This window comes from Eucyclogobius newberryi, unplaced genomic scaffold, assembly GCF_026437365.1.
Source record: "Eucyclogobius newberryi isolate DKJ021-1_F unplaced genomic scaffold, fEucNew1.0.hap1 SCAF_17, whole genome shotgun sequence".
Taxonomy (NCBI): domain Eukaryota; kingdom Metazoa; phylum Chordata; class Actinopteri; order Gobiiformes; family Gobiidae; genus Eucyclogobius; species Eucyclogobius newberryi.
Genome location: NW_027315801.1, coordinates 29650168 through 29678156, shown reverse-complemented (window position 1 = coordinate 29678156; position 27989 = coordinate 29650168). Strand labels below are relative to the sequence as shown.

At 40.7% G+C, this 27989-nt stretch overlaps 1 protein-coding gene and 1 long non-coding RNA gene across 3 annotated transcripts; one reads left to right on the top strand and one right to left on the bottom strand.

The window, feature by feature from the left end:
- Positions 1-866: 866 nt before the first annotated feature.
- On the bottom strand, positions 867-17717 carry tead3a (TEA domain family member 3 a). 2 transcript variants are annotated; one of them, XM_072449855.1, is made up of 12 exons: positions 17711-17717; positions 10167-10408; positions 5410-5474; positions 4932-4994; positions 3447-3557; positions 3329-3372; positions 3112-3179; positions 2911-3032; positions 2668-2838; positions 2450-2590; positions 2221-2373; positions 867-2138 (listed from the first exon to the last, which is right to left on the bottom strand). In XM_072449855.1, the coding sequence occupies exons 2-12, from the start codon at positions 10171-10173 to the stop codon at positions 2025-2027; spliced, it is 1059 nt and encodes a 352-aa protein (XP_072305956.1). In that variant the 5' UTR covers positions 10174-10408; positions 17711-17717; the 3' UTR covers positions 867-2024. The 2 variants fall into 2 exon arrangements, with proteins under 2 accessions (XP_072305956.1, XP_072305957.1); XM_072449856.1 differs by lacking the exons at positions 4932-4994; positions 17711-17717 and adding an exon at positions 4763-4837 and having other exon boundaries at positions 10167-10275.
- A 3607-nt stretch (positions 17718-21324) lies between these two features.
- LOC140363357 (uncharacterized) lies at positions 21325-27590 on the top strand. The gene is made up of 2 exons (XR_011927142.1): positions 21325-22311; positions 27123-27590. It is a non-coding gene; the product is annotated as an uncharacterized lncRNA (long non-coding RNA).
- The last annotated feature ends 399 nt before the right edge of the window (positions 27591-27989 follow it).

The following is a 27989-nucleotide window of genomic DNA, read 5'->3' as shown; positions in this document are numbered from 1 at the left end:
TACAGATCTGGCTCCATGGATCAAACCAAGGTCAATGTCAGATCTGTGGAGAGGCGCTTACACTAATGCTTTTGATATTTTGAGCAATACTATACTGTAAAGTGAGAGAGGCAAAACAAGATGGGTAAGTTTAATGTTATACTGTTGGGTTATGACTTGCAAGCAGGTGATTCAATCAGAAAAGTTACGCCTTTATGTGTGTTAATGCGACACATTAGGTACTACAACATAAGCAGGTCATCGTCTTACATTGTTCTCCATGTTAAAAGGAATATTTATTAATTTATTTATTTATTTATTCAAAACGGCTTAGGAAAAGAACTATTTAATAAATCCTTGCAGGACCATACACTTCCTGTTCAATATTTGCAACAGGGATGTGGGCGGGGTCAGGTGAAAACAGGACAAGGCCTATAGTACACCATGAGGAAACATTCTTTTAACTAGTTAAAGGCTAATTTACGTCAAGTAACTTTCACAGTAGTGTCATTTTATGAGTCAAGTCTGTTCTATGCCTATTAACATCATTAGTCCTGTGAATTAAGTGCTTGAACTTAGGCTATAGATGCAGCAAGAGACATTAAGTTCTCAAACCAATTAAATTAAGATACAGTACCTCATAATACTACTCTATATGATACCTCATAATACTACTCTACATGGACAATCTCCCACTATAGATGCAGATCCAAGTTTTCCTCACTGAACAATCCCTTTAACTAGACATTCTTTTAACAGCTAAATGGCGCCATCTGGTGACCATATGTGAGCGTGCAGTTGCAGCCTGCTGTACCACACTCCAACACACGGTGGCGCCTGGCTCAGTCACTCTTATCAAGAATTATGATTGAGGCTTGGCAAACGAATGATTTCTGCAAACAGAAATTTTATTAGTTCAGCAAAGGCACAATGTATTTTCGCTGAGAAGTCAGGACCAAAAGGATTTAACCGGCACGGCCAACATTAAAACACACCAGTAACAGTAAACATGTATAACTTTGGTCGACCACAGAGAAACAATGCTGGTTGTCATTTTAACAGTCACAGCAGGAGTGGATGAGAGAGGGATAAAGGCATAATATGTACCATCCATATACAAAAAACATGACACAAATAGATCAGATGGATGTTACGCACACTCTAGAGCAGTGTGGATAATCTCATCTGTACCTTACAACGTTTAAACACATAGTAATAACACCCCAGACTGGCAGAACCAACAAACAAAACAATATTTATGCTTTCATTGATTTGTAAAGTGTGCACACCCTTTACCTCAAAACTACACTTTTGCATACAATTAAAATAACCATGTGGTACAATAAAAGGCCTTTAGTCAAGTCCGGTGGATACAGGCGATCTAAAAGGTGTTTGTATGGGCCAATTTGGCACAAAAACTTTACGCTATATAAAATATGACCCATTGCGATACACAGTTCGGGTTGTAGTGCATTTCACCGAGGCACATACTTGGTTATATTATTAATAAGAAGTAGTGATATTTGAATTAAGCTTAAAATGTACAACAAAACATCAAAATAATGTCATGGGATGCAGAAAACACTGAAAGGCTGTTCGGCATCCTGTAGTCAAACTCTCACAGTAATCACGCCGACAATTTAAAAGCATGAGTACAACTGAATAATTGAGATTGTTATGAAATAAGACACGGTAAAAGTTGTTGTGATAAAAACAAGTGATAAAAATAGGTGTTGTCCCTGTGTAACTCTCAACTAAACTATAAATTGTAAATAACACCAAGATAATACAATACAACCTTGAAAATGGCAGATATGAGAGGATGAAATAGACTACAATAAATAACTTACCCAAATTATCACTCTTAAAAATGAATTATTGCCATGCGTTACGTGTAGACTTGTTTGATCCAATAGGAATGTAGTGTCTTAGACAAATGGCAGGCATGATTACAGAGTGACTGTTGGTCAGTTAAAACATAGGATCCAAGTAGTGCTGCTATGAGTGTCCAAAAGTCTGTAAAGTCTTGACATGCACATATTGTGCTAATCGTTAACTAATCGATACACGTGATACTGTGCTCCGTGTTCACTAGTGGACACTTCAAACACAAAGGCAATGCACAGCAAAGTCTCCTGGGTCTCTCTATTTGACACAACCTGAAAAATAAATATCATTTTAGTCAGATTAACAACAGGGCATTTAATTCCAACAAATACAGCATTCAAGAGGGAAACGTACCTGCAAGATGGTAAAGTTCTCGAGTACACTGTTCATCATGTATTTCTCTGGTAGGTGTTTCAGTTTGTGGATGAAGTTGATCATATATTCACACATAGGTGAGCGATGAATACGAAATGTATATTTCCCACCTTCTAGACGAGCATATTCAGTCTGAAAAGATTTAGATTAGCTCCAACAGAATATTAAATGATCTGAAACACATAATGTGCACAAAAGTAATTTTCACCTCTACTTTTTCAACCACTTGTTTTCCAAAGGAACAGACTTTAGTTGAAACACTGATGCTGATGTTTTCTGTGCCGCTGTACTGACTGCTTACACCATAGAACACACTGGAGCCCTCCTCGATATCACTGCTCAGGTCGGCCTAAATGACCAAAAGACCACATTAGTTCAACTCAGACATGTGTTTTATAGACAAAGTGCAAAGGTTAAGAAATGTACCCAAAACTTGACCAGGAAAAAGGCATTGTGAGGCCCTTTTTCATAGAGTTCCTTCAGTCCTCCCTTTTTTTCAGAAAACTTGTCGTAGATCTGTCTTATATCTATGGACTCCAACACTGGGTCATTGTAGCCAGGGTTTGAAGGGCCAATGTGCACAAACAGATGTTTGAACTACAAAAACAATATTTTGAAGATGAAGCAAAACTTGGACTTTACATAATTGTGTGGATTAGTTTATCTAACCGTCTCCCTCTCTCTCTGGGTCTCCATAAACGCCGAGTACTCGAGTAGCCTTAGCTTTGCCGAAGCGATGGTGCGATCTTGCCAAACAGGGACTGCAGGTCGAGGGGGCAGGGGCTCATAACCTGCAACACATTAAGGACAGTCAAACTTGTCCAATGTCGCAATAACAGAATGACTCACAGGAGAGCTTTGTACACTCACACTTACTGATGGGTGTTGGGACAGGAGCTGCTAGTGTTGTGTACGGGGGCTGTGCAAAAGGCTTAATACTGCAAGTGAAGAAACCAGCATGAAAAGAGTTCTCAGTTTATAGTTACATACACACGTAACAGAACATACTGAATAAGCATAACATTATGAATACGAGTTTGATGCGTACATGTCATGTCAGACTAATATATGTGTTTCAGGTACTCACTCCTGAGAGTGTCCAGCCTGTCCTGGCATTGGGCTGGGCCAAAACTGAAAAAAGGACAGACAAATCAGTAAAGATGCTTAAATATGATGTCCAAATAGACATTTTGAGTGTGCCTCACTCTGACTGGTGGAGAGAAAGGAGTCTGGGGTTTCATGACACTAGCAGAAACTATTTGAGCGGATGACAGGTTGGCTACTGTCTGCAGTGCCTTGTCTTTGGAGGCCTGGTCCTGTGTGAAGAAACAAGAGAAAAGTAACACAATATAACACCGTTCAGCAATATAGTCCTATACAATCAGATAGAAGTTCATTTGCCAAAAGCCAGCCAATTTACAGATTTATTAACTACAAGAGTAAAACAGGGGCAAAGCAGATGTAAAGGGAATGCCAAAGCAGGGATGCACCAAGCTAGAAAACTATACATCTAACCAGAGCCATCACCTTATTTCAACTAAGCAACTCAAAGTCAAGTGTGGTGAGCAGAGCTCAGGCAGGCCGACTTCAGTGGGACTAGCAGCAGTATGAGGCCAAACACAAAGCCTAAAGCAAAAACTGCAGAGAACCAAAACTTACCAAGTTCATAGCCTACAGCAAAGGAGACAGATTTATTCAATTACTACAAGTACAATCTGAAGTGCTAAAACCTACAATGTAAGTGACGACACAAAGCAGCTATGATTAAAACTTATGTTAAAATAGAGACATAGCTTATAAAATGTTTCATTTGACAGGGCTACAATGAATGCAAATATATGTATTTTTTTACATGATACATCAAACGTTTTGCAAATAATAACATTAGAAGACAGATAAAAGAAGATGAAGGTACATTTAAAGATTGAGAATGAGGTTTTGGTTTGCACAAAACAAAAATGTGTAAATATTTATGATATCTCCATGCAAATTAGTTCTAATCTTACACAACTTAAATTATAGCCATGCATTAATACTACGCCAGGGCTCCAATTGTTCAAAAAAAAAAAAAAAACTTAAATAGAGGCTAAAAACAAACAAGGCAAATGATTCAAAATATCTAACACACAGGCATTATACGTCATAATATTTATTATGCGGTCTTGTAGATCAGTGGGGTTCCCAAAGTGGGGGTCGGGAGGCTTGAGCTGAGGGCCACGAGATGCCATTTTAATATATACATTTTTTTGATTAGACACTTTTATATTTGAGTGAAACTAGGTCAAATAACACAACAAGCCACTCAAATAAACCCAAACTAAACTTGGGTTTAAATATTATGCAACTTGAAATCTCAGACAATCGCAATTTCAATCAGTCGCACATTTATTTTGAAGGTCCCGGCCTGAGGATTTTGGGAACCCCTGTTGTGGAGCACCCAAACAAAAAGCCACACGTGTCACAAGCTTTGTCAAGAGCATCTATAATTCTGTTCCACCGGCAGCTCAGGGGCCGATACGACCTAAACAAGTACCTTGAGCTTGGACTGAATTTCACGAGACTTTCTCTTGGCCAAGACTTGCAGGTGACTAGAAACCTGAAGATCAACACGAGCGAGGAGAGGACAGGGAGAAGAGAAGAAAAAGAAAGGAGAGGTGACTACAGAAGCAGTGGACGGAGTGAGCACCCACCTTGATGCTGGTCTGGTATTCTCGAACTCTCTTACGCGCCAGAACCTGAATGTGACTAGACACCTATTTGACCAGGTAGATCACAGAATACACAGGGTTAAACAAAGTACAAAATAACTATTATTAACACTAGATAACCCTCCTGGGATTTGCAACTCAATGTAATACACATCATTTACTAAGAGTGGGTGATTGTGACCGGACCCTGAGACTATCCGCCAATCTTCAGGTGTTTTCAATGCCGTTTTAAACTCAAAACCTTTCATCCGACTCCTCTTATTTGTCCATCTTTTCATGGTCCGAGTGAGACAAAATGGTAAGAGGATTCTTGGTCATAGAAGCTGTTAGAATTAAGAGCCTGTTGCAGATTGACCTTTGACCACATCTCAAAGTAGTTCATGTTTAAAAGAGCGGTTACGTGGGAGCTTGTTGTGTCATTATAAACCAGGACAATCTGAAGAGTAAAAAGCGTGCCTACCTGTTTGCGTGTGCGTGTCTTTCCTGTCCGTAGCTTGATATACCGAGCTATCAGCTCATTGCGTCCTGCGATGAAGAACAAGTGAAAAAGTTAAGACAAATATTAGAACTTATGAAAAAGGTACTCTTTAGACACACAGTCACGACCGCAGTAGGGTGAAAAACAGCCTCAACCGAGAGGTGAAGATGTCACATATATGCAACATAAAAAAAAAGGTTGGAGAATCTATTATTTTTGCTTTGAAGAAGCTGCAGAATAGAAATATACTATAGAGTTTGCAGAGAAATACAGTTTTGTTTTTCTCCCTGAAAGTAGTACTTTGTTTTCGAGTTTGAATAAAACCTTTTGACTACAAGCAGTTACATAATTCTGACGCAATTAGTGTCAGGACTAACCTCATGCCTACACTATTGGCACTATAACACATTTTGTAGATTAGACACATTATAAATGCAAAGGCAAGTTATGAATATAATTTGTCCTCGTATCAAAAGGAAGTTGTGGGAAAACAGAAAAGGCAAACCAAAACTGTGGTTGCCATGAGGACCAAACTGTTGTCCTCTCCTTGTGCGCAGCCACCCACAGATCCCTCCCACAGATCCCACCCACAGATCCCTCCCACAGATCCCTCCCACAGATCCCTCCCACAGATCCCACCCACAGATCCCACCCACAGATCCCACCCACAGATCCCTCCCACAGATCCCACCCACAGATCCCACCCACAGATCCCACCCACAGATCCCTCCCACAGATCCCTCCCACAGATCCCTCCCACAGATCCCTCCCACACTGGACGAGCGAAGAGCCAAGAAAGTTTCGAAGAAGAGAAAAACTCGCAGCTCACTTCTTTGGCATTTGCAGGTTACAGCAGAAGTGTCCAAACTGTGGTGCGAGTGCCAAATTTGGCCCTTAAGACTTTTTTTTTGCTGGCCCTCAGGCTTCAGTTTAAATTGGGCCAAATAAACAAAAGTGGCACTTTTAAATTGAAAATACCAAAACAAGTTATGTTCCGAGCTTTATTATTGTGTGGTGGCTCATCAAAACAGCGACAAGTACAACATTTTGAATTATTCACTTCATTTTTTAAGTACTAATCCATGACCCTGCTCCATATACGTTCACTCTGAAATGTTTGGACACCGCTGGGTTAAAGCATGAAAAATAAGTCCCTCTTATCGGCTCTTTTGTTTCATTCAGCCCTCTTCTTTGTTAAATGCAGGAAATCCATGTGATGCGGCTGTGAGCCATAAAAGGGTGAGTCAGCGCAGCTCTTTGAATTTTTGGGAATTCTGTCTTCCTGTAACTCCAGAGTCAGCTGACTCAGAAAAAAAACACCCATTCCCATAACAGGACCATATACCCTGCCGCCCACAAGCAGCTATTACATGTTAAGTGTTTACATGTCAGTGTCAGGAGGAAGAACTATACCCAAAATAATATCAGTCAATGATGTCTTTGTCCAACAAAATGTTTATTAGTCAAATCATTATTGTACTGGGAGTTCATTCTGAACACCCCGTTTAATTGTTCCTTTTTGTACAAAGTTATTTCTGCATGAGATCCTGAGCTTGAGAGTGTTGTTTGGATCATGTACCGGCACTTGGTCTGATCAATGAGACACTTTTTAAACTAATTAATCGATGCATATGGCACGTCTTTAGTCGACCAAGAAGTTATTTCGCCGACTTTCAGCCCAATACACTCGAGGACTTCTACTACTACTTTTTACACTTTTGTTCATAAAGTAAGGCAATATATATGTAAAGTTATACATTTTTAGTACTGGTTGTATATTTTACAATTATAAATTACACCAGCAAACATCGTTTATGGTCTTTAGTCCAACAAACTCTTCTAGAGGCAGAATCCATACATGCTGAGTTTATGTTGCACTCTTAATTGTGGATCGGCTCGACTACAGTACAATTACAAGGCACTCCCTTCTAAAATCTAAAAATACTTGGAGACATATTGGTACAGTAGATCATGGAGGGCACACAGGCTGTCTTTGTTCGTCTGTCACCCTGAGCTTATCCGTCTGATGGTTATTCTAATTTGAGAATATATGCCTGAAAGTACACACTGGGTGAGCTCATGGTAGTGACATATAACACAGACCCCACTGAGACGCCCGCTCCATTTCAACTGTCCTACTTTAGGCTGCAAGGCCTGAAACATCATAAGGAAGTGTTCATGTTACTAATACTAAATCCTAAAGCTTAATAGAGTATTAATAGATTTAAAAAACTGAACTATTCACTACAGTCAGTAGTAATCATTACTGCTGATCTATCAGAGGTAACACAATGAAAACCAACTGGGTAGCTTCAGAGGCCAGAGGTGTAATATACATCACACGCAGGTACGCCGTGTACCCACTAGAGGTGCGCCTGGATTTAAGTACCTGCCACAAACTGATCACTGATGCCAAACAGTCAGGACCCCATGGTACTTTTGTGTCGAGACCAGCACAAACTTTACATCACTCCTTCTTTCCCTGTTGTTACTTGTCTCATTTGAGGTGTAACCCTCTTTTTTCAGTTTTAATACAAGCTACAAAATTATGTTTATTTGACGGCCTCATGATGTGAGTGAATGAATGAAACTAGATGAGTCAACGCAGCCGACGCGTGAGCCACAAAGTTAAACTGACCAACAAAGAAAAACAAGTTCAGCCCTCATCGGAAAAATGGTTTACACCCGCGTATTTCGCGTATTCTCCCTCTCAGTTGACATTGACAATAAGCTTGTTTAAGCATCCGAAATCTCCAGCTGGACCGTTGGCTGAAGCAGAGGAACCGGCCAGGATTCAACTTGAACGCTCCAGAGCCCGAGAACAGAGGCAGCCTCAGATCACACAGCGCCACGGGGAAAGGACAGATCTCGCGTTCCTTAAAGAGTGGCACTGCATAAAACTAAAGAAAACTGACACACACATCACCAAGAAACAATGAGCTCACAATAAAGTTAAAGCTTGGTCTTGATCTATGGTGAAAATGACTTTAAGCACATTGAGATCATATATTAATTATGCCGTCTGTTTTGTTCAACAGACGGGCCCTTTTCTGTCTCATTCGGACCATCTGTGATAAAAGAAGACAGATGAGAAGAAGAGAGGCGGAAGACCAGTGCAGAACTGTAAAAATCACAGTACTGTATACACACTACACCACTACCTGGTGTGTACTACCAGCTCTATGAATCTCATAACCGGCTCCAGGCCAGGTTAAGTTCTAGAATAAGAGAGGACGACAACTCTTTGACCAATCAGAGAGACAGAAACAGGCCCGTGGAGAAATGTAGAAATGTATAAGCAAAGATTTGTCATATCTATTGACACTGATTTCTGAAGAGGAATGATACTTAAATTAGCATGATCAGATTTAAAAACTGTAAAGCACCCGGGTTAGGATAAAAAACTATTAATTCATTTCATGTTTATATACTCGGCTCACTTGTGAGTCAGAATATAAGAGACTTTCATCAGTGGAACTGAGTGTATTCATTTGCGTTTTGGTTATTCTAAAGCCAGATTTTCTCTAGTTTGGCTAAAGAAACAACTGTATCGTTGACGAGTCTCAAAGTAGTCAAAAACTGTTAAAGCTGGGACAAATCAATGGTTTTGGACACATCTGCTGGGACATGGGACACAGGGTTCAAAACTGGGACTGTCCCGGGTAAATAGGGATGTCTGGTCAAACCTAATTTAAATACATTTATCTTATATGGAATATACCCATTAGTTATTAACGCAGTATTACATTAAATACCCGCCATTACAAATGGAAACACTAAGTGTTCAAATTTGTATTAGACTACCGTACTTTCCGCACTTTCCACTCTCTGTATCAATACTTGTACATAAGTTAAGTGCATAACAATATATTGGTATATAAATATTTTGAGTATAGACCCACTTCCTCAAATTCCACAAAAAACATTGTTTTTCCTTTCTTCTACATGAGGTCCACACAGTTGCAGTGAAACGCCCATGATGGAAAGTACAACATGCAAAGAAGTGTCAAAATGAAGATTTGAGGACCATCATCGGGTAAATTATCAATACATGTGTAAATCAGACTATGTTTGTGTTTATGTTGCTCTCCATTAGCTGTGAAAGCACACATATGTGCAAGTACAATGTGCATATGCAATAAATCTATTGTGTTCCTTATTAAATCTGACAGAGGTAAATCACATAAATCAAGGGAAAAGTAATATAATTGTATATCCAAGACCAAGACTATACGTTTGCAGCACCAAAATGATGTTTTTTCCCACCTCTAAAAAAGGTGTGCATAACCCATGGTGTGGGGAGAAAATGTGTGCGTTTTTTCATACTGTAGTAGCACATTGGAGAAAGACTTTTAAAATAGTCCTTTGGGAGACAGTTTACATGCCTTTACCGTATTTTCCGAAGTATAATCCAAAAAATGCATAATAGAGAAGAAAAAAAAAACATATATAAGTTGCACAGGAGTATGAAGTGCGGTTGCAAGTGTGAAAATAACACATAATATCACATATAAGTCACTCCGGAGTATAAGTATACAAGTATAAATATAAGTATAAGTCGCACCCCGGCCAAAACTATGAAAAAAGGTGCAACTTATAGTCCGGAAAATACGGTAATATAAAATATTTATTCGAGCTGTGGTGGTTTCAACCTGTTTTCATTCAGAGTAACCCAGTTGTCATTCAGTTTGTGTGTTTTGAAGTAAATAACATCATAACGTCTTGGTCTTGTTTCTTACCATACATCTTGCCCTCGTCCGACAGGATGATCTTCCTGCGACCACAGGGAGGGTAAATGGCCAGAGCCTCCTGAAAGCTCTGCTCGATGTCGGGACTCCACACTCCCTCCGGGTCCCCGTCCAAGCCGCGGTCCGCCCCGTCCCCCAGCCCCTCTCCATTGGGACTGTCCTCCTGTGCCCCATCAGGGCTGCTACGGCAACTCCACTCCGACGCAATGATGACGGCTCTACTCAAAACACCCCTGCAAACAGGAACGTGGTGGTCATTTTAGTATTATATTGTGAGTAATTCAGCGTTGAAAGGTTTTGATTAGTGGTCTACATAACGTGCATTTGATATTCAAGTTATATATTAACCCAAGAGCAGTTTTAGAATGATCCTAGTGTTTTCATTGTCATTGTGGTCTAGAAATCTGTGTCGAATATCAACCCTATTCCTTAGTATCAACATCGAGTTTGAAATTTTAGTATCGTGACAATAATCCCAGAAAACACTTTTTCTATTGTATAATAAAAAATAATATTAAGACTCTTTAGTCACATATGTATGCTACTTATTCAAATGGTTGAAAAAAAGCACAATTCCTCTGAGTGAAAACAAACTGCTAAAGTGTGCTTTGACTTGTGCTGTTCCTGACAGGTAGTGATGGATCGGCAGGTCCAGGATTAACCCGCCAGCTGCCAGGAACTGTGACAGATTTCGGTGAATACACATGTCTCCAGGGTCCACAAAGTGCGAGATCACATTTATCTGAATGTGTTTATAGCCTCCAAGACCACTGCGGATATTAATAGCATACTGGTATTTAAGGTTAAAGACCCAGGATGCAGAATGGCTAAACATGCACGGCGTGTAAATTTATGGAAGACAGCAGCCATGGTCAACAAAGACGGTGGCTCCAAGAACGAGAGTATTATGGAGGAATATAAACCAACCCCAATTTTTTTTTTACTACAAGAATAAAGTCATAATATTTCGACTTCAAAAGTAATCATTTAACAAGATGTTTAACACATCCCAACTTTGAGGCAGCTTAAATTTGCCAAAAACTGAACACAAATGAAGTTCCACAAAAGGACTAAAAGCATCCTTGTACTGTGCACCATTTGTCTCCAAATGTTCAGAAGTTAGTCCAATGCACAGTTTATGGGCTCAGTCCCTGATCCCGAATTCTGGAGGTTAAGGGTCTGTAGCGCTGGCCCCAGGCCCGTGGTACAGGGTCTGTAGCGCTGGCCCCAGGCCCATGGTACAGGGTCTGCAGCGCTGGCCCCAAGCCCGTGGTACAGGGTCTGGAGTGCTGGCCCCAGGCCCGTGGTCTGTAGCGCTAGCCCCAGGCCCGTGGTACAGGGTACAGGGTCTGGAGCGCTGGCCCCAGGCCCGTGGTACAGGGTCTGGAGCTCTGGCCCCAGGCCCGTGGTACAGGGTCTGGAGCTCTGGCCCCAGGCCCATGGTACAGGGTCTGCAGCGCTGGCCCCAAGCCCGTGGTACAGGGTCTGGAGTGCTGGCCCCAGGCCCGTGGTACGGGGTCTGTAGCGCTAGCCCCAGGCCCGTGGTACAGGGTCTGGAGCGCTGGCCCCAGGCCCGTGGTACAGGGTCTGGAGCTCTGGCCCCAGGCCCGTGGTACAGGGTCTGGAGCGCTGGCCCCAGGCCCGTGGTACAGGGTCTGGAGCGCTGGCCCCAGGCCCGTGGTACAGGGTCTGGAGCTCTGGCCCCAGGCCCATGGTACAGGGTCTGCAGCGCTGGCCCCAAGCCCGTGGTACAGGGTCTGGAGCGCTGGCCCCAGGCCCGTGGTACAGGGTCTGGAGCTCTGGCCCCAGGCCCGTGGTACAGGGTCTGGAGCGCTGGCCCCAGGCCCGTGGTACGGGGTCTGTAGCGCTAGCCCCAGGCCCGTGGTACAGGGTCTGGAGCGCTGGCCCCAGGCCCGTGGTACAGGGTCTGGAGCTCTGGCCCCAGGCCCGTGGTACAGGGTCTGGAGCGCTGGCCCCAGGCCCGTGGTACAGGGTCTGGAGCGCTGGCCCCAGGCCCGTGGTACAGGGTCTGGAGCGCTGGCCCCAGGCCCGTGGTACAGCTCTAAGTTCTGTCTAGTGTCCAGGACCTGTGTGCAGGCCTTTAACCCGAAGGACATTGTGGCCGTTTAATGTGTTTAACTTTTAACTCATCCAAGCAAAGCACCACCGCCGTGGTGCTGAAAGTGAAATGCGTTTCTGCGTCACTTTGGAAAGATTTGATGTCGGTCACTGAAAATTTAAATGTTGACTTTATTCTCATAATATTATTAGGAATTTATGCTTGTAAAATTATTGGCCACGTTTGACTTTTTCCCTCCTCAAAATCATACTTTTTTTCATCCGATCGAGCTCAAAACAACACTTTTTGCATCTAAAGAGAAAAAAAAATGCCTAATGGAATTGATCTACGGAGCTCATATTTTACTCACTAATGTGTTTTTATGGTCTAATTGGAAATAATTAATACCCATGTAACAAATTTACTCTATAGCGCCCCCTACCCATTGTGTGAAAAACTCAACATTGTCTCACATTGAAACTCATGGGTTATATTCTCAAGACGCCATGAAAAAAAGTGCATTGCAGATATTGTGTATTTTTGGCGTTCGCGCGGGAAGCGAGCGCCATCATCGCCGCTACTGCGGCTTTAATTAATTTTGATGTCGCAAAATTATTGCTTCGATCTTGTAATATTAAGACCAACTTTTTTCTCATAAAATTACAACTTAAATGGTGAAATGTTATGACTTTATTCTCGGAGTGCCCGCAACTTTTTTTAAATTTGGGTTGGCACTGATACGCAGTCGTATCATCTGTAAATTCCTCATTCTTTTATCGTGTGCGTTCAATGTGGATGAAACCAGTCGTCACAGATCTTCCCTTTCTTAATACAAGCAGAAGTGGAATGAAAGGACTAAGGACGTCAAGATTATTAGGTTAATTGATGAACGTGATTATTTAGGTCACAATATAATTGTAAAGACTAAACAATTATAATCATAAACTTTTAGAAGATTTTATTTTTTATTCAATTTAATTTAAAAAATACATTTCCATACCAAATAAAGCATTTTTAGTGCAATTAAAATAAATGTGAAGAGTTCAAGTCTTTTCTGCTCACCCTTTCCTTAAAGTGCTTTTATATCTTGCCATTTATGTCAAATTAATCATTCAGATAGTTTTACTTCAAAAAGCAGGTCAGACATTGAGGAGCTGTAATGTGTTGAGGAAACAAGAAGAAAATTGTTGTCATTTTGGTCATGTTAATAATTGTGAATTCCGATAATCATTAAAATTGCAATGCTTATTCTCACAGTAATGGTTAGACTAAAGATTAAAATCTTGACATCCCCAATAATGACAAAAGAATACTACAATGTTTTGGGGGGATTAGGTCCATCAGTAAATGTGCTAAATGTCCCTGTAAAGAGCATGTTTAAGTATCAGCCTCACACAGATGGAAAACAACTGTAAAGTGACCACAAGTGCACACAATAATACTGCACCGCAACGTTCTCACTTATAGACGGATCTGTACATCTTCAAAACGACTCGCCCACCTCTCTGGGAGCATATGGAACATGTGTCTGCGGCTGAACTCAAATAATCCTTCAAAATCAAATAAGAATCACAAACTACAGGAGAAAATCTAACAGTAACTTACCACTGGGACGTGACAATATCAAACATGTTGTGTTACGATTATTGTGAGAGGAAAAAAACATCATATTATCTGATTATTGAGACAGTGAACAAACAGTGAAATCTTGAATTGTCTTTCATTCCCGTGGTCAAACATGTCATTATTTGTCATGTTTGTGACCAACTTTACTAAATGTAACACAAGTATAATGTGAAAAAAACAGCCAGATAAAAAAAGTTCTTTACATTTAGGGTCTCTTTTTGGGCTGTGCAAATAATTTTGCCTCAACAATTGCTTCGAATATTGTTTTTTTGGTTCTTGTGACCTGAATAATCACAATTATCGATTCATCTAATAATCTTGACTTCTTACTTACTACAATCAATTGAGTAATTCTCAAAGTAACATAATGTTGTGGCAATGACTAAGAATCTGTATTGTTTATGTTCAGGATATACGATAAGTACTGAGTAATAAGTACTAGTTTTTTTATTTTGAAAAGACAAATAAAAAAACTGAAGTTTTCAGAGTTTTCACAGATATTGGACTAATATTGAAAATGTCTGATATTGTCCTGCACTGTCCCAGTCGAGTGTCGTTCAGTTTGTCCGCGTTGCATCAGAGTCGTCTTTTTAAACAGACTCGAGAGTAAAGATAGAAACAAGAGGCCAATTAGGCTTAAACAAAACACAATCATGCCAGAAATGGTTTTATATCCCAGAAAAATACACTTTATTATTTGTGAACTTGACTATAACTTAAGAATAATGTGTGGTTTATTATTCTTATCAGTATCGGCTCATTCCTAACCCTGATGATCTCTTTGATGATGTGGAGGCAATCTGCCAAGACAACCTCCTTCAGGAGACTTCTCCTGCTGGTTTCCATGGAAATGCTGTTCCCTTAGCTACAATATTCCACAGTATGGCATGAAACGTAACAATATCCATGACGAATGCTCTGAAGTATGGTTTAAACTGGGGCTGCAGCAGCAAGTGAATCCATTGATTGCATCAGATCGAAATAAACGTTAACTAATTTAGTAACCAAAGATCCTGGTCTATACACGGGTTCAAAAACATGCCACGAGCTGATAAGACGTTTCACTGCTCAAATCGAGCCGCAATTCCATGAAAATTGCGTAGAAAATGTGCACATTCCGTTTGTTTGATGGAAACACTCTGTGGTTCATAAATGCTCCTCCAGGATCCTCAAACGGCTTCACTTCAACTTCATCTGGTCAAATATTTAACACGTGACTTTTGCATTCGAAACTACTAATCAATTAACTGATGGAATAATCGCTACACTCGTCGATTGGTAAAAATATCATCAGTTCCATTTCCAATAAGATGAAGCGGGCGACTTTCCACTTCACACGTCGGCAATATCGAAATTTAGATAATGTCGTTTCTGTTTTGAACAATACAATAAGAGCTGATAAATAAATAAAACTAATGTTGTAATAAAAGGTTCAAACAAGGGTAAAAGTTCATATTTGTGCCACATTTCTGGTGGGATATTCAAGAGAAAGAGATATTATTTTTGTCCATTTCGCCCATCCCAAGAAACATGCAGTCACTTTAATCCTTCATAAAAATAAGGATTGGTAAATAAGGTAAGATGTCCACACATGGGGAAATTTCATTGTTGCAACACAGGTAGATACAGAGGAAAAGGACAGATAACTTATAGGAAGTTTAAAAAACACTCTTAATAGAAGAACTCTTATCAACTCAACTCTTATAAACTCAACCCTTATACACTAAACCCTTATACACTAAACTCTTATACACTAAACTCTTATACACTAAACTCTTATACACTAAACCCTTATACACTAAACCCTTATACACTAAACCCTTATACACTAAACCCTTATACACTAAACCCTTATACACTAAACCCTTATACACTAAACCCTTATACACTAAACCCTTATACACTAAACCCTTATACACTAAACCCTTATACACTAAACCCTTATACACTAAACCCTTATACACTAAACCCTTATACACTAAACCCTTATACACTAAACCCTTATACACTAAACCCTTATACACTAAACCCTTATACACTAAACCCTTATACACTAAACCCTTATACACTAAACCCTTATACACTAAACCCTTATACACTAAACTCTTATACACTAAACTCTTATACACTAAACTCTTATACACTAAACTCTTATACACTAAACTCTTATACACTAAACTCTTATACACTAAACTCTTATACACTAAACTCTTATACACTAAACTCTTATACACTAAACCCTTATACACTAAACTCTTATACTCTAAACTCTTATACACTAAACTCTTATACACTAAACCCTTATACACTAAACCCTTATACACTAAACCCTTATACACTAAACTCTTATACACTAAACTCTTATACACTAAACTCTTATACACTAAACTCTTATACACTAAACTCTTATACACTAAACCCTTATACACTAAACTCTTATACTCTAAACTCTTATACACTAAACTCTTATACACTAAACTCTTATACACTAAACTCTTATACACTAAACTCTTATACACTAAACCCTTATACTCTAAACTCTTATACACTAAACTCTTATACACTAAACTCTTATACACTAAACTCTTATACTCTAAACTCTTATACACTAAACTCTTATACTCTAAACTCTTATACACTAAACTCTTATACACTAAACTCTTATACACTAAACTCTTATACACTAAACTCTTATACACTAAACTCTTATAGACAGAACATCTCATTTCTTAATAAGGAATGGAGGGGGGAAAATAAAGATAAAATAAAAACAGCTAGCGTAAGACAAGATCATACTAATAATAATGGTAAAATATAATAATAATGTAAAATGTGACATTATTGCATACGAGTACGACAGGCGTATGATGACTTTGCCTTTCAAATACACGATTGTTCAATATTAAATCACCCCCTGGTCATTTTAAGAGTCCATTTCCACATAACAGATGAAACAGCCTGACTCTTTAAGCACATCAGAACCATTTAGAGCTCATGTTGATGTTGCACCTCAACACAAACCTTCTTCCTTCTGTCTGTGTGATATATTCTAAACAGCAGACTGACCTGCTCAGCTCTGGAGGGTTCAATATAGCCCTCAGTTGCCAAAAGGTCAGTGCCAGAAGAGCACTGGGCTAAATAAAGCCATGAGCTCAGCAAACACGGACATCACAGGCTCTGTTCTGCTCCACTGGGGAATCTGAGGACTCTATCATTAACTAGGCCAGATCTCCTCACAGCACTTCCATCCCTCTGCGGTCACTGTCCACCGCAAACACATTATTATTATTATATTATTAGTATTATTAGAAGTGTGTAGGTTTAAGCACATGCAACTTTCTCTGCATCTCTGATCACTGCAGGGCCTAAAGTTACAACAACAACTGTGGCAAAAGACAGAGAAGAGCGAGGACTGAAGTGAGGAGCAGAGCGTGGAACGGGCACAACGTTCCAAATGTACTAAAACAACCTTAGAGTGACATTAGAGTGACATTAGAGTGACATTGTAGTGACATTAGAGCGAGAGTCGGTTTCTTAGCGACAGCTCGACATGTTTTAAAGTTGAGGAGGAGAAGAGCTAGCGCGGCTACCGTTAGCATGCTAGCTCACAACACCTCCACAAACTCATAACTTGACTTCGAAACGATTGATCCGAGCCAATAAAACCGTGTGGCGGCGAGAAAAAGCGGCGAGATGTTCACGCGAAAAGCCACGAAACTGTGATTCAGCGAAAGCGGCGGCGGAGAAATGACAAATATGTGAAAAATCCCAAAACTTCAGGCGCATACAAAGCGCAGCAGCTGCAGCGTGAAACTTTGTGCACAACAAAGAAGTTTGCGGAGCCGCTCACCTGCGCTGGGCCCGGGCTGCAGCTCCTCTCCGCGGCTCTGGAGCGGCTGCGTGCGCGGAAATCGCTCTCTTTTGTTTGTAAAAGTTGTGTTGTTTAGTAGAAAAGGCGGAATGCCATGTATGACTTTGGTATGAAATCTGCGCGCGTAGGAAAACGCGCAGAGGCGGAGCTCAAACACGTACAAGCGGTTTTTTTCACTCGCGACACAAACTCCTCCCAGAAACAGCCCAGTGATTTCACAAGAGAAATGAAACAATATATACTATTTATAATAACATACTATGTACTGTTCCAAAGGTGACGCAGAGGAGAGGCTATATTTGGATTACACGATGTTTTATTAGAGACTATTAGAGACACTGGAACTTCCTCCGTCTCCATTGACTGTCTTACACTACAACATAGGCCACATATTCCAGGAATAAGGAGGAATAAGTAAAGTATCTGTGACTGTATCAGAAAAGAACACATGGAAGAGGTGAAAAGACACGAATTCAATATGAACAGAATAAGTTCATGTGGCGGGGTCAGGGCATATATGATATAGTAGATCCATGGCATATATCAGCTTAAACAAACTCAAGGTTTTAAAGTTGTAAAACCTAAAACCGGTCCAACCACTTGTGACCAGTATGATCTGTCACCACTAGAGGGCAGTCAATGCCAATAAGACCAATAAGAGCAGCTTTTTGAGAGATTAGCCTAAGCCCCAAGGGCCCCAAGGGCCCCTGCAAGTCCCTTAACCCCTACTTTTAACAATAACGCCTTTCAATCTTTTTCTCTTTCTTTTTTGCTTCTATGGATTTATTAAATTATCACTTCCTTTCTTTCTTAAGATGGCCATTCATTTCCTACACTTGCACCTTTTAGACACTAGATGGCGCAATGCGACCTAAACCTGCAGTTCAGGCCTTCTACAGTCTGTGGTCCAGACCACCTGACTCTGCACTCGAGCCTTTGTCCTCACACCAATTTATGACATTTACAATCGAAAATGTACAATTCATGAAAGTACTACAATGGTCATATGAATCCATTCAGCAACAGGTTCATCCAGGTAAGTTTATCTCGCACAAAACTACTGCTAATTAGAACAAATGTTGTCTTTCTGAGACTGGGTAAAAATTCAGGGGAAAAAGGAGGATTTTGCTGGACAAAAAGCTAATTCAAAACGACTATAGCCAATGAAAAGTCCTCTCACTGCAGGTCCACTAAGTCCTCTCAGTGCAGGGCCACTAAGTCCTCTCACTGCAGGGCCACTAAGTCCTCTCACTGCAGGTCCACTAAGTCCTCTCACTGCAGGTCCACTAAGTCCTCTCAGTGCAGGGCCACTAAGTCCTCTCACTGCAGGGCCACTAAGTCCTCTCACTGCAGGGCCACTAAGTCCTCTCAGTGCAGGGCCACTAAGTCCTCTCACTGAGGGGCCACTCTCATGCAGGAGCCACGATCCGGACCAGAACCTCCTGCCACATGAACAGTTTATTTCCCTCTGCTGTTGGATCATGAACACTTTTAAACACTGTCACTTCATTCATAACTTAATAACGCACTGCACTGTTCACTTTCTGCACTACAGTATATTTTGTGTACATAGTAAGCCTATTTTTTATTTGTCTTATAGCCTATATTTGTTTTATCCTAAACCTTTTGTCCTAGCAGATTTAAATAGTTTTTCTTTTTGACTTATATAGGTTGTTTTTTTCATTGTTCATTGTTTTATGTTGCACTGAATCACCAAAACAAGTTCCTGTCTATGAATTCTGTTCATTGTCAATGGAAATCAACCTTTTCTGATTCTGATTCTGAAAATGAGTTTGTGTAAGAAGCAGAAAGACCTTCACTTTTATTTCTAGGCCTATAACGTGAGCTGACACATGTTGAAACACATTATTTAACAATAACATTCTTAAACTATAAAAACATATAGGTTATAATACTTTTATCTATGTTAGTTACTTTTGATTACAAATACAAAATGACCTACATTGAACATGTGTCGTAATGTTAAACAAGAGTCTCCTATAAACAACAGTCTTATTTAGTGAAGTAGACTATGAGCTCTAATAATGGGAACTGTTTACTGACTTCATGGAAACCAGTGAGTCCTGGCGTGACCTATCTCCAAAATACTGTTATCAGAGTCAGCTGTCAGACTCACAGCATTATATCCCCGACTAACACATCTATGACTTAATCAGGATGAATTGTTATGTAGTTGACATCATTTTTAATCAAAGTCCTCCTATACATGTGTAAAAATAAAATAGCCTATATAATTGTGTATTGCAATTTTAACAGACATAATATAGCTTAATAAGAATACTTGATTTTCTCTTATGTTTCCCTTGTATCATATAAGGTCATTTTCTGCAGTGTGGCCCATTTCAGGCTGAACACATTTGATTTTTATTTAATAAGATGTTTTAATACACAGTTATTCCAACTTAGAGGCCAAACCTTTTCAGCTTTGTGGATAAAGTTTATAATGTAATTTTATCTTAAAGTATACTAGTACAGTTTCAAGTATAGTATCGCTTAGTGTATATAAAAGCAATACTAAGCAAAGTATCTGTATATTTCATGTTCTCCTATCATCATTCTCCTCAAGTACACTTTCTATAACTCTGTACAGCGCAGACTATATTTGTCCTCCCTCTTTTCTTTCTTGTGAGCGACCAGAGTCAAGAGCTGGGCGGCTGCCAAAAGAGGCCGGACTACTGTGCAGCTGAAACTTTTACAAGGCAAACAGGAAGAAGAGCCAGCGGCAGCACGATCACAGGATAAACGCAAATGTAAGAAAGACATCCGAGCCCTAACGTTTGCAACTCTTCCTCCTCTTTCTTTCTGTCCGTCTGTCTGTCTCTAGTCTTTTCTGTATACAGTATTGGCCGCCTTCGCTGGTAGGGGGTAAGACTAGCACACACAGCACTGAAGGGACAGGGAGGGAGGGTGCGAGGGACGCTGGGTTCATAGAGTTCAGCTGAGGAGAGAAATAAATTCATAAACAACAAAGGAGACGTGACGTAAGGTGCAAGGGGCTGTCCAACCTGCTCGCTGAATCTGAGCTGCTATGGGAGAAGCCGGATTGTTTGCACTGTATTGTACAGTAGAAAAGAGTGTGTGTCCTTTTGTCCCGTTTTCCAGAAAAAAGACTTGGGGAGTTTAAAAGCGAAGATGGAGATTTGTGGTTTGCTCAGTTCATGTGGTGAGTGATTGATGCCTAAAGCTTGACAAATAGATCTCTTCAAATACATATGTTGAAGAATGACTTACAGGTCTCTAAAACAGATGGAAGAAAAGGAAAAAACACAAAGTGGGCCGTGGATTCGCCGTGAATGAGACGTGTACAGTACATTTTCAAATTGACGTCAGCTTCAAAACGCACTCTGATTGGTCGCTCGTCGAGGGATACAGTTGACAATAAAATATTCGATCATTGGTGGATGTCACAACTTTGGGGGCCGTCCCTTCTGGGGCCGTCCCTTCTATTTGAACAGATGGGGTTATTTTGTCCGGTGATTGAGGTCATCTAAAGGCGACGGGTTGCTCTGTCCAAAAATATCAGCCTGTGGATGTGAGTAAGCAAAGGAAGACCTGGGAACAATGCCAAAACAGATGAAAAAAAGTGAAAAAATCCGACCGACTTGCCCATTTATTCATTTCGCTAAAGTTCCACCAGCTCCTCCCACTGAGGAGGGCTAAAATGAAGAGAGAGAGGGGGCGATTTGACCGACATGCGGACACAATCGGGGACAATAAAGATATCAGAAAGACAGTAAGTCTCACAGAGCTCCTTGGGCAGCTGTGAGAGTTAAATTTAACAGCCCAAATGGCGCACGGTGCCATGGGATGGAACAATATGGCAGAAGTGCTGATGTTCTGCCTTGCCGTCTGTGTGGCTGCAGTGTAGTGTAGTGTAAGTACAGTGCAACAGGAAGGTAGAGGTGCGTTTTGGATGTTCGATGATTAAGAGACAGCTTCGCAGCGCTCCCAGCTGTTTCGTGTCACACCAGCCGCTCAGCTCAAAGCGTGTGTCCTCTGTTTTTGTGTAGACACTTTTTTCCTGAACTCTGTTTCGGTAAGTCCACCTCACTCTTCTCTCTCTCCATGTCTCTCTCTCACAGCAGCATGTCCCTCCCTTCCTCTTTCTGTGTATCTGCCCTCCTTCCCTCCTATTTCTCTTTTCCCGCTTGGCAGTGATGCCAGAGTGGGCAGGCATAGCAAGGCAAACAGCACACAGGGCAGAGCTTCGGGCCATCCGAAGACTGGCGAACTCCTGTGTTTTGTATTATCCAATGCCTATCTGCCTGTTTCGCGTTTGTCTTTTGGTGTGTCCGAAACAACTGCGGGTCTATTGTAAGTGAATTTGAGTTCTGTCTTATTGTAGTTGAAACTTGTGGGAGCTTGTGCTTGAGCAGACGTCCCTGTGTCACCCGTACGGACAGACGCACTCACGCCAGGAGGAGGGGATTGTGGGAAAGGGGTGTAGTTCTCAGAGGGTGTGCTCTATTCCTCTCTTTTTCCTTCTTCCCGCCATCACGGCCCTCTTCTGCTCCAGTCCTGCAGCCCAGCCCGCTGCTCATGTAGCCTACAGGCTCCAGGTATTTGGCCTTTCTTATAGCTACTGCGACAACTCTTCCCATCTACGCCACTGCTTTACCCTCTTATTGCTCTTTTGGTTTGGGCCTTTTCTTTACTGTTTGTATTGCTCGTATTACTTTAAAGCGTGCCTTCCATCGCCAACTGCCACGCCGCACTATGCTTGTCGCCATTTTGGTTCGATATTATAGTAGGCTAAACTTTTCTGGAGCTAAGAAAGACTCAACTCCATGCTGACCATATTCTCACCAAGGCTTTCTCTGTGTCGTCCCAAAACAGCTTTCCTCTGCTCTTGGCTCTGGCGCAGGGCGTCTCAAACTTTCAAAGGTTTTTTCATGAACAGGTGTAGCTTGTAGAGAGCAAGTCTTGATTTGCTCTCTATCCTTCACCAAAAGGCCAGATTTGTGCATAACTTATGATGTTAGTTGGTGTGAGAATCGAGAGGCTGTTCAGTGCCCAGTGCTCACACACCACGATCATGACACATCTTTTCATCCATGTTCATGAAACAGATCATCCAGTGCTATGTTTTATGACGTTTTCAGTGTTTGTTGCAGACATGTGTTGTGCATGAGGTTTATCTTTCTACCATCAACAGATAGCCTGTCGAAAGGTTGCATCTGCATAACTTCCCCTGACACTATAATTCTATATAGGCCACAGGATACTGTAAACAGGGTAATGTTTTAGAGGAAGTTGAAACGGAAATGTAAACTAGCTTTAACTTTACCCAAATAGACATTCAAAAATGTGTGAGTGCTGCAAGTTAGTGGTTAATCTATAATGTGAATATATAATGTAACCCTGCCTTAATGTCGGTGTCTATACACGGAAGGCGATTAGATATCTTACAGTAAATAGTTTAAGTCTAAATAAGGCTTGGCGTTAAGATGGCGCCTTTGTGCCACGTGTTTAATAAGCGGTGAACGAGGATAGACCCTCACAACATACCCCCCACAAATTAGGAGCATACTTGTCATAGCTCACCTCAATCATTAAAGGCATTCGTGGCATGAACAAGAAGTTCTTCATTAAAACCTGAACACTTTAAACATGTGTTGTGTAGCAACTAGACATGGTTACTTTTAATCTTTAAAGAATAGATTTGCTGAGCAGAAGCAGGGAAAAAGAGCAGTAGAGACAAATAGAGTGGTAGGAGTTACAGAGTGCTGTCCCCGCCCCTGACCTATCCTCAGATGAACTTATCATGTTGCCCCATAATGTTTCTGAGTTTTCCTCCTAGAGGCAGTCAGGTTCACCCGGCCTGATTGGTTGATATTGTGGCTGGTGATTGGTAGATATCTTGGCTATGGTTTGCAGAAGAGAAACAGGAAGCTTGTCTTTTCATGCAGGAAGCTGCAGCTGCTGGTCCTGACATGTGCACCACTTTGTGCTCTTCTGTACATTTGTTTACATGTACTAATCAGAATAAATAACCTGGTCTATGTGTGCACGCTTGGTGCATTTTCAGAGTGCACTGCTGAATGCTGCGTGGGTGTGTAGAAACATGTCAGGCCAAGCATCTGAGCCATCAAAATGACGGAAACCATAGTAACCATACATCTTCTAATATTAAAAAGTGTTAAATATTAAAGGCAACTGAATCTAAGGTTTGAGCTATAACTACTATGAGGGGATTTCATAGATACTTTGACAGCAATCTAACTTCAGACCTGTAACTAGTATGCTTGTTTTTTACCAGTAATTATATGATTTAATTTTTAACATTCTTACTCTTAGTCCACAATAAAGAAAACTATTGTAGTTGTACTTTGATAGGCATAATCCCTATCTGGACTATACAGACTCTAAAACACATACAAAAAGACCTTTTGTTATAACTAAGACAGTGGCATAATTCAATGAAAATGTCACTTGTGTTTGAGAAGCGTTCACCATACTTCAATCTTTATTTGGTTAAACATTTCTTTTTAAAAATCTCAATGTACAACAGAAATAATCGCAATCTAGTGCCTATTCCAAAAACATAATTGCTAGTCAACTCCTAAAATAATCGTTAGTTGCAGCCCTATTTTTACACAGTACATTTTACATGGCTTAGAGGCAGGTCAACTTCATTTGTTTTTTCTGGTTACTAATACGTCCTTTACCGAACCTGATCTGCACATCTTTTTACATGTTTAATGAGGATATACAAAACATGAGAGTTGGCGTTGTGCCAGTGAGAAACACAACAAGCTCGCTTTGTGCCGCTGTAAATGTTTAGGTACAGCATTCCTTGGGAAGCAGGTGTGTGTCCAGTTTATAGTTTCACATGTTTTGACATCATTGTACAGAATTGTGTGTGGGTAACTCTGCCAACCCAAGCTCCTGACTTCTCCTCATTTGCCCACCATTACCAACACCTCCTCCTTCCTCATTGAAATTCAGCCTGGTACTCAGACACTGGCCGTTTCTTGGCACAAAGCGCTCGTCTGGTGCCCCCTCCGCCATCTCTGTGCCAAACATTCATCCTGTCTCACAGAGGGAGCAGGGACCATGCAGAACGATAGGTATTTCCCTGCCCGTGTTTCCTCTGAAAATCAGCTTCTGAAGAGAGTTGTGTTGGCTGCAAAATGTGCCGCGTGTTCAGGGATTTGTTAATTGACTTGTATGTTTATGTGATTTGCATTTATGTGTGGGGCTAAGGAGTAACCTCGCTGCACGCTGTGTGTGCATTGTTTTGATGGAATGATTGTTATCTTACATTTCTATTAGATCTTTAATCGTTTTTATGGTTTATAAAAACGGAATCATGTATTTTGTTATAAATTAAGTCTTCTACAAAAAGAACGGCAGACTTTGAAGGATTTATTTAGTTAGTCTTCTATAAAATATATATATATATATTTTTCTAATTTATAAAATTATGTTTTAAACATATTTTTTGTAAAATTAATTCGAAGCCATGACAATTACCCGGAAGTGACACAAAATATCTATGTCCTGGTTAGTCAGAAAAGCAGCTTTATCAGAGGGCAGGAGAGGACAAGGTCACACACACTAAAACTGTGTTTAATACATAGTCACGGTCGCTGTCTTTCCCATGTCGATTAGATTAACTGATTAAATCATGTTGATTTAGTTTCTACAAGTCAGTCAGAGCTGGTACAGTTTTGAGAAGCTGTGGACAGAGCTTTGTCTGAGAGAGCCGTGTGCCCCCAGTGCACAATAGCAAAGACAATAGTGCCAATAGTGACAGTTAGCTCTGTGTTTCCACGACAGCTCAAACAGTCAGTGTATTTTGACACGTCATGTTCAGAGTCCCCCATATCTAGCTTTTGATCAAACCCAAATTATTTAATTTGAATGTTTCTTTGGCTTCGTGGCCTTCACTGTGCTTTACTTTGTCACTCTCTGGCCTCTGTAAACAGCTCAGACACATTTGTTGGCAGTCGATTGCAGCTTGTAGATTTGTCACTGACACGTTAGCAGTCGGGCATCATGCCAGGACACAGCCCCCTCCTCTGTCTGTCTGGACGTGGGGAATAAGACTATCAGGGTCTGCTGCATGCTAGCCATTGGCCAGTCTGGGCCAGTCCGCTAGGTTTGTGCCTGTATGGTAATTTATGCAAGATGTGTAACTCCTAAACCACTCTCCTTCAAACTGAGGCCCAGGTTTGGCACCCATTAAAACCCTTTAGCCACTGCACTGTTAACTCAGTGGCCCTTTGCCATATTTACATTACACTGTGAAAGCATGCTCAAAATATTTATTAAAAGTATTTAGCAAATGGACATTTTTGGCATGAACTGCATCATTGACTGCCAGAGAGGCAGACTTTGATGTTTCTGTGCTGACAGGAAACGTGGCACAGCAACCACAATCACCAAAGCCTTCTGGACACCAATAACCTCGCAAGTTGTGCGGTTTTCCTACACAGAACAATAGTGCAGTACAAACCAAAGATATGATTACGTGAACTTTGTGCATTTTCAGGACCAGACAGGACTGTGTCTCAGACCGTTGGCACCGTCCCATTGCTTGGCACTTACCCGACTTTCTGACACTTTGTGCAAGAATGGCTGTATTTCTCCACGAGATAGCAGGCTTGGAAAAGAAACTGTGAAGCCAACTTTTACAATGAATTTTAGACCTAAAATGGCCGATGTGTTTGACGCCATTTTGTTTCCTCATTTTGTTTTGGAGGCAGAATCCCGGACTCGTACCGAATTAGAGGCAGCTGGTGGTAGCCACGTTAGCCGTGGTGTGAGAGCGAGCGGAGCAGCTACTTAAGGAGAGCCCACTTCAATGAGATGAGAATTTTGCAAAAACTGAAGCAAATTTTCATGCTGCAGATTCAAGTCTCTGCAATCTAGTGAACTTGATTTTCACACATCACTGTTTGTATTAGCTATTGGCCTCTAATAGCGTTGGTTCATGGCTAAAAAATATCAAAATGTTAGGAAGGTTTAGCAATAGAGTGATTATTGACAAAATAGGAATGTTGGTGGTATTTGTTGATTTCTAGACACAATTAATATTCACCAATACATACTCAATAGTTTTAAAATAGCTAGAGATGATTTAGAGTTGATTTCCTGGCTTAATGGAAACTGCAGATTTGAACGAGAAGTCCGCCATGTTTGGGCTAAATATATACATTTATATATAAATGCACTTTTTATATTTCATACTTGGCCAACCTTTACTTGATATGTCCGACAAAATATGTAAAGTCAATTTTAGTTCATTAAAAATGACCTTTTGATTGTTAATCTAGGAAATACTTGGTGTAGTGACACGGTCAGTCTCTTAAGCATGTTATGCACAGTACAATGTAAGTGATACCTTCTCTGTCTCTTTTTGCAGTAATACTGTAATGGAGGATCACACTGTGAGGACCACGTGAATCTGTCCTAGGGGCTGAGGTAGTAGATTGAATAGTTGTGGGGTGTTCTGACCTCGTTTTGAGATAACTATACAATCTACTGTCTTTCCCAAGGAGACAGCTCAGTCAGCCGCTCGCCCACTGTCATCTGCAGACGGACACATCCCACTCTACCTTCCACTCAGTTTAGTAAAAGACAGTAACGGCTCATTTATGTTCTTGGCTGACCTGGACGGTGGACTTGAGCTCTGTCAGGGTGAGGTAGTAGGTTGTATAGTTTGGTGGGTGGGTCTGCCCCCTGCTCAGGCGATAACTATACAGTCTATTGCCTTCCCGGACGAACTCACTCAAATTCAAAGATACTTTTCCTTTGAAATAAATATGATTGACACCATGTATGATGCCGTTTGTAATGTTTTTGTTTAATAATCAAATACATATTTTAGAAATTGTATAAAGTGCCATTTCTGGGCTTGAGAAGGGGGAAGAGTGTAGGTGTAGATCACCCTCTAGTGTTTTTAAAAAAGATTGCAAAGCTCAGTCTGGATTGATCAACTAATTATTTTTGCCTCTGTTTACACATTAACTAAATTTATATTGTAAACACTGTTTGACAATTATGCTTTAAAATTAAACCAGTAAGGTCAATTTGGCCAACTGACATCACTAAACATATGAAGGACAAAGCACATATGGCCACACCTCACTGCACCTCAAACACAGGAGCGTGTACAGTTAACCCTGTGTAATCAAACCCAGAGCCAACAGTAACTGCCATTCTTGTTTTCTGTGAATAGTGATCCATTTGTTCTGCCCAGTAAAATGTTTTTTTTTTTTTTTATCATTAT

Excerpts from the sequence above, each read along its gene's own strand:
- tead3a (XM_072449855.1), bottom strand. Across the intron at positions 2,374-2,449 it reads AAGTGGTTGAAAAAGTAGAG|ACTGAATATGCTCGTCTAGA; the intron begins GTGAAAATTACT and ends AAATCTTTTCAG. Across the intron at positions 2,139-2,220 it reads AGAACTTTACCATCTTGCAG|GTTGTGTCAAATAGAGAGAC; the intron begins GTACGTTTCCCT and ends TTTATTTTTCAG.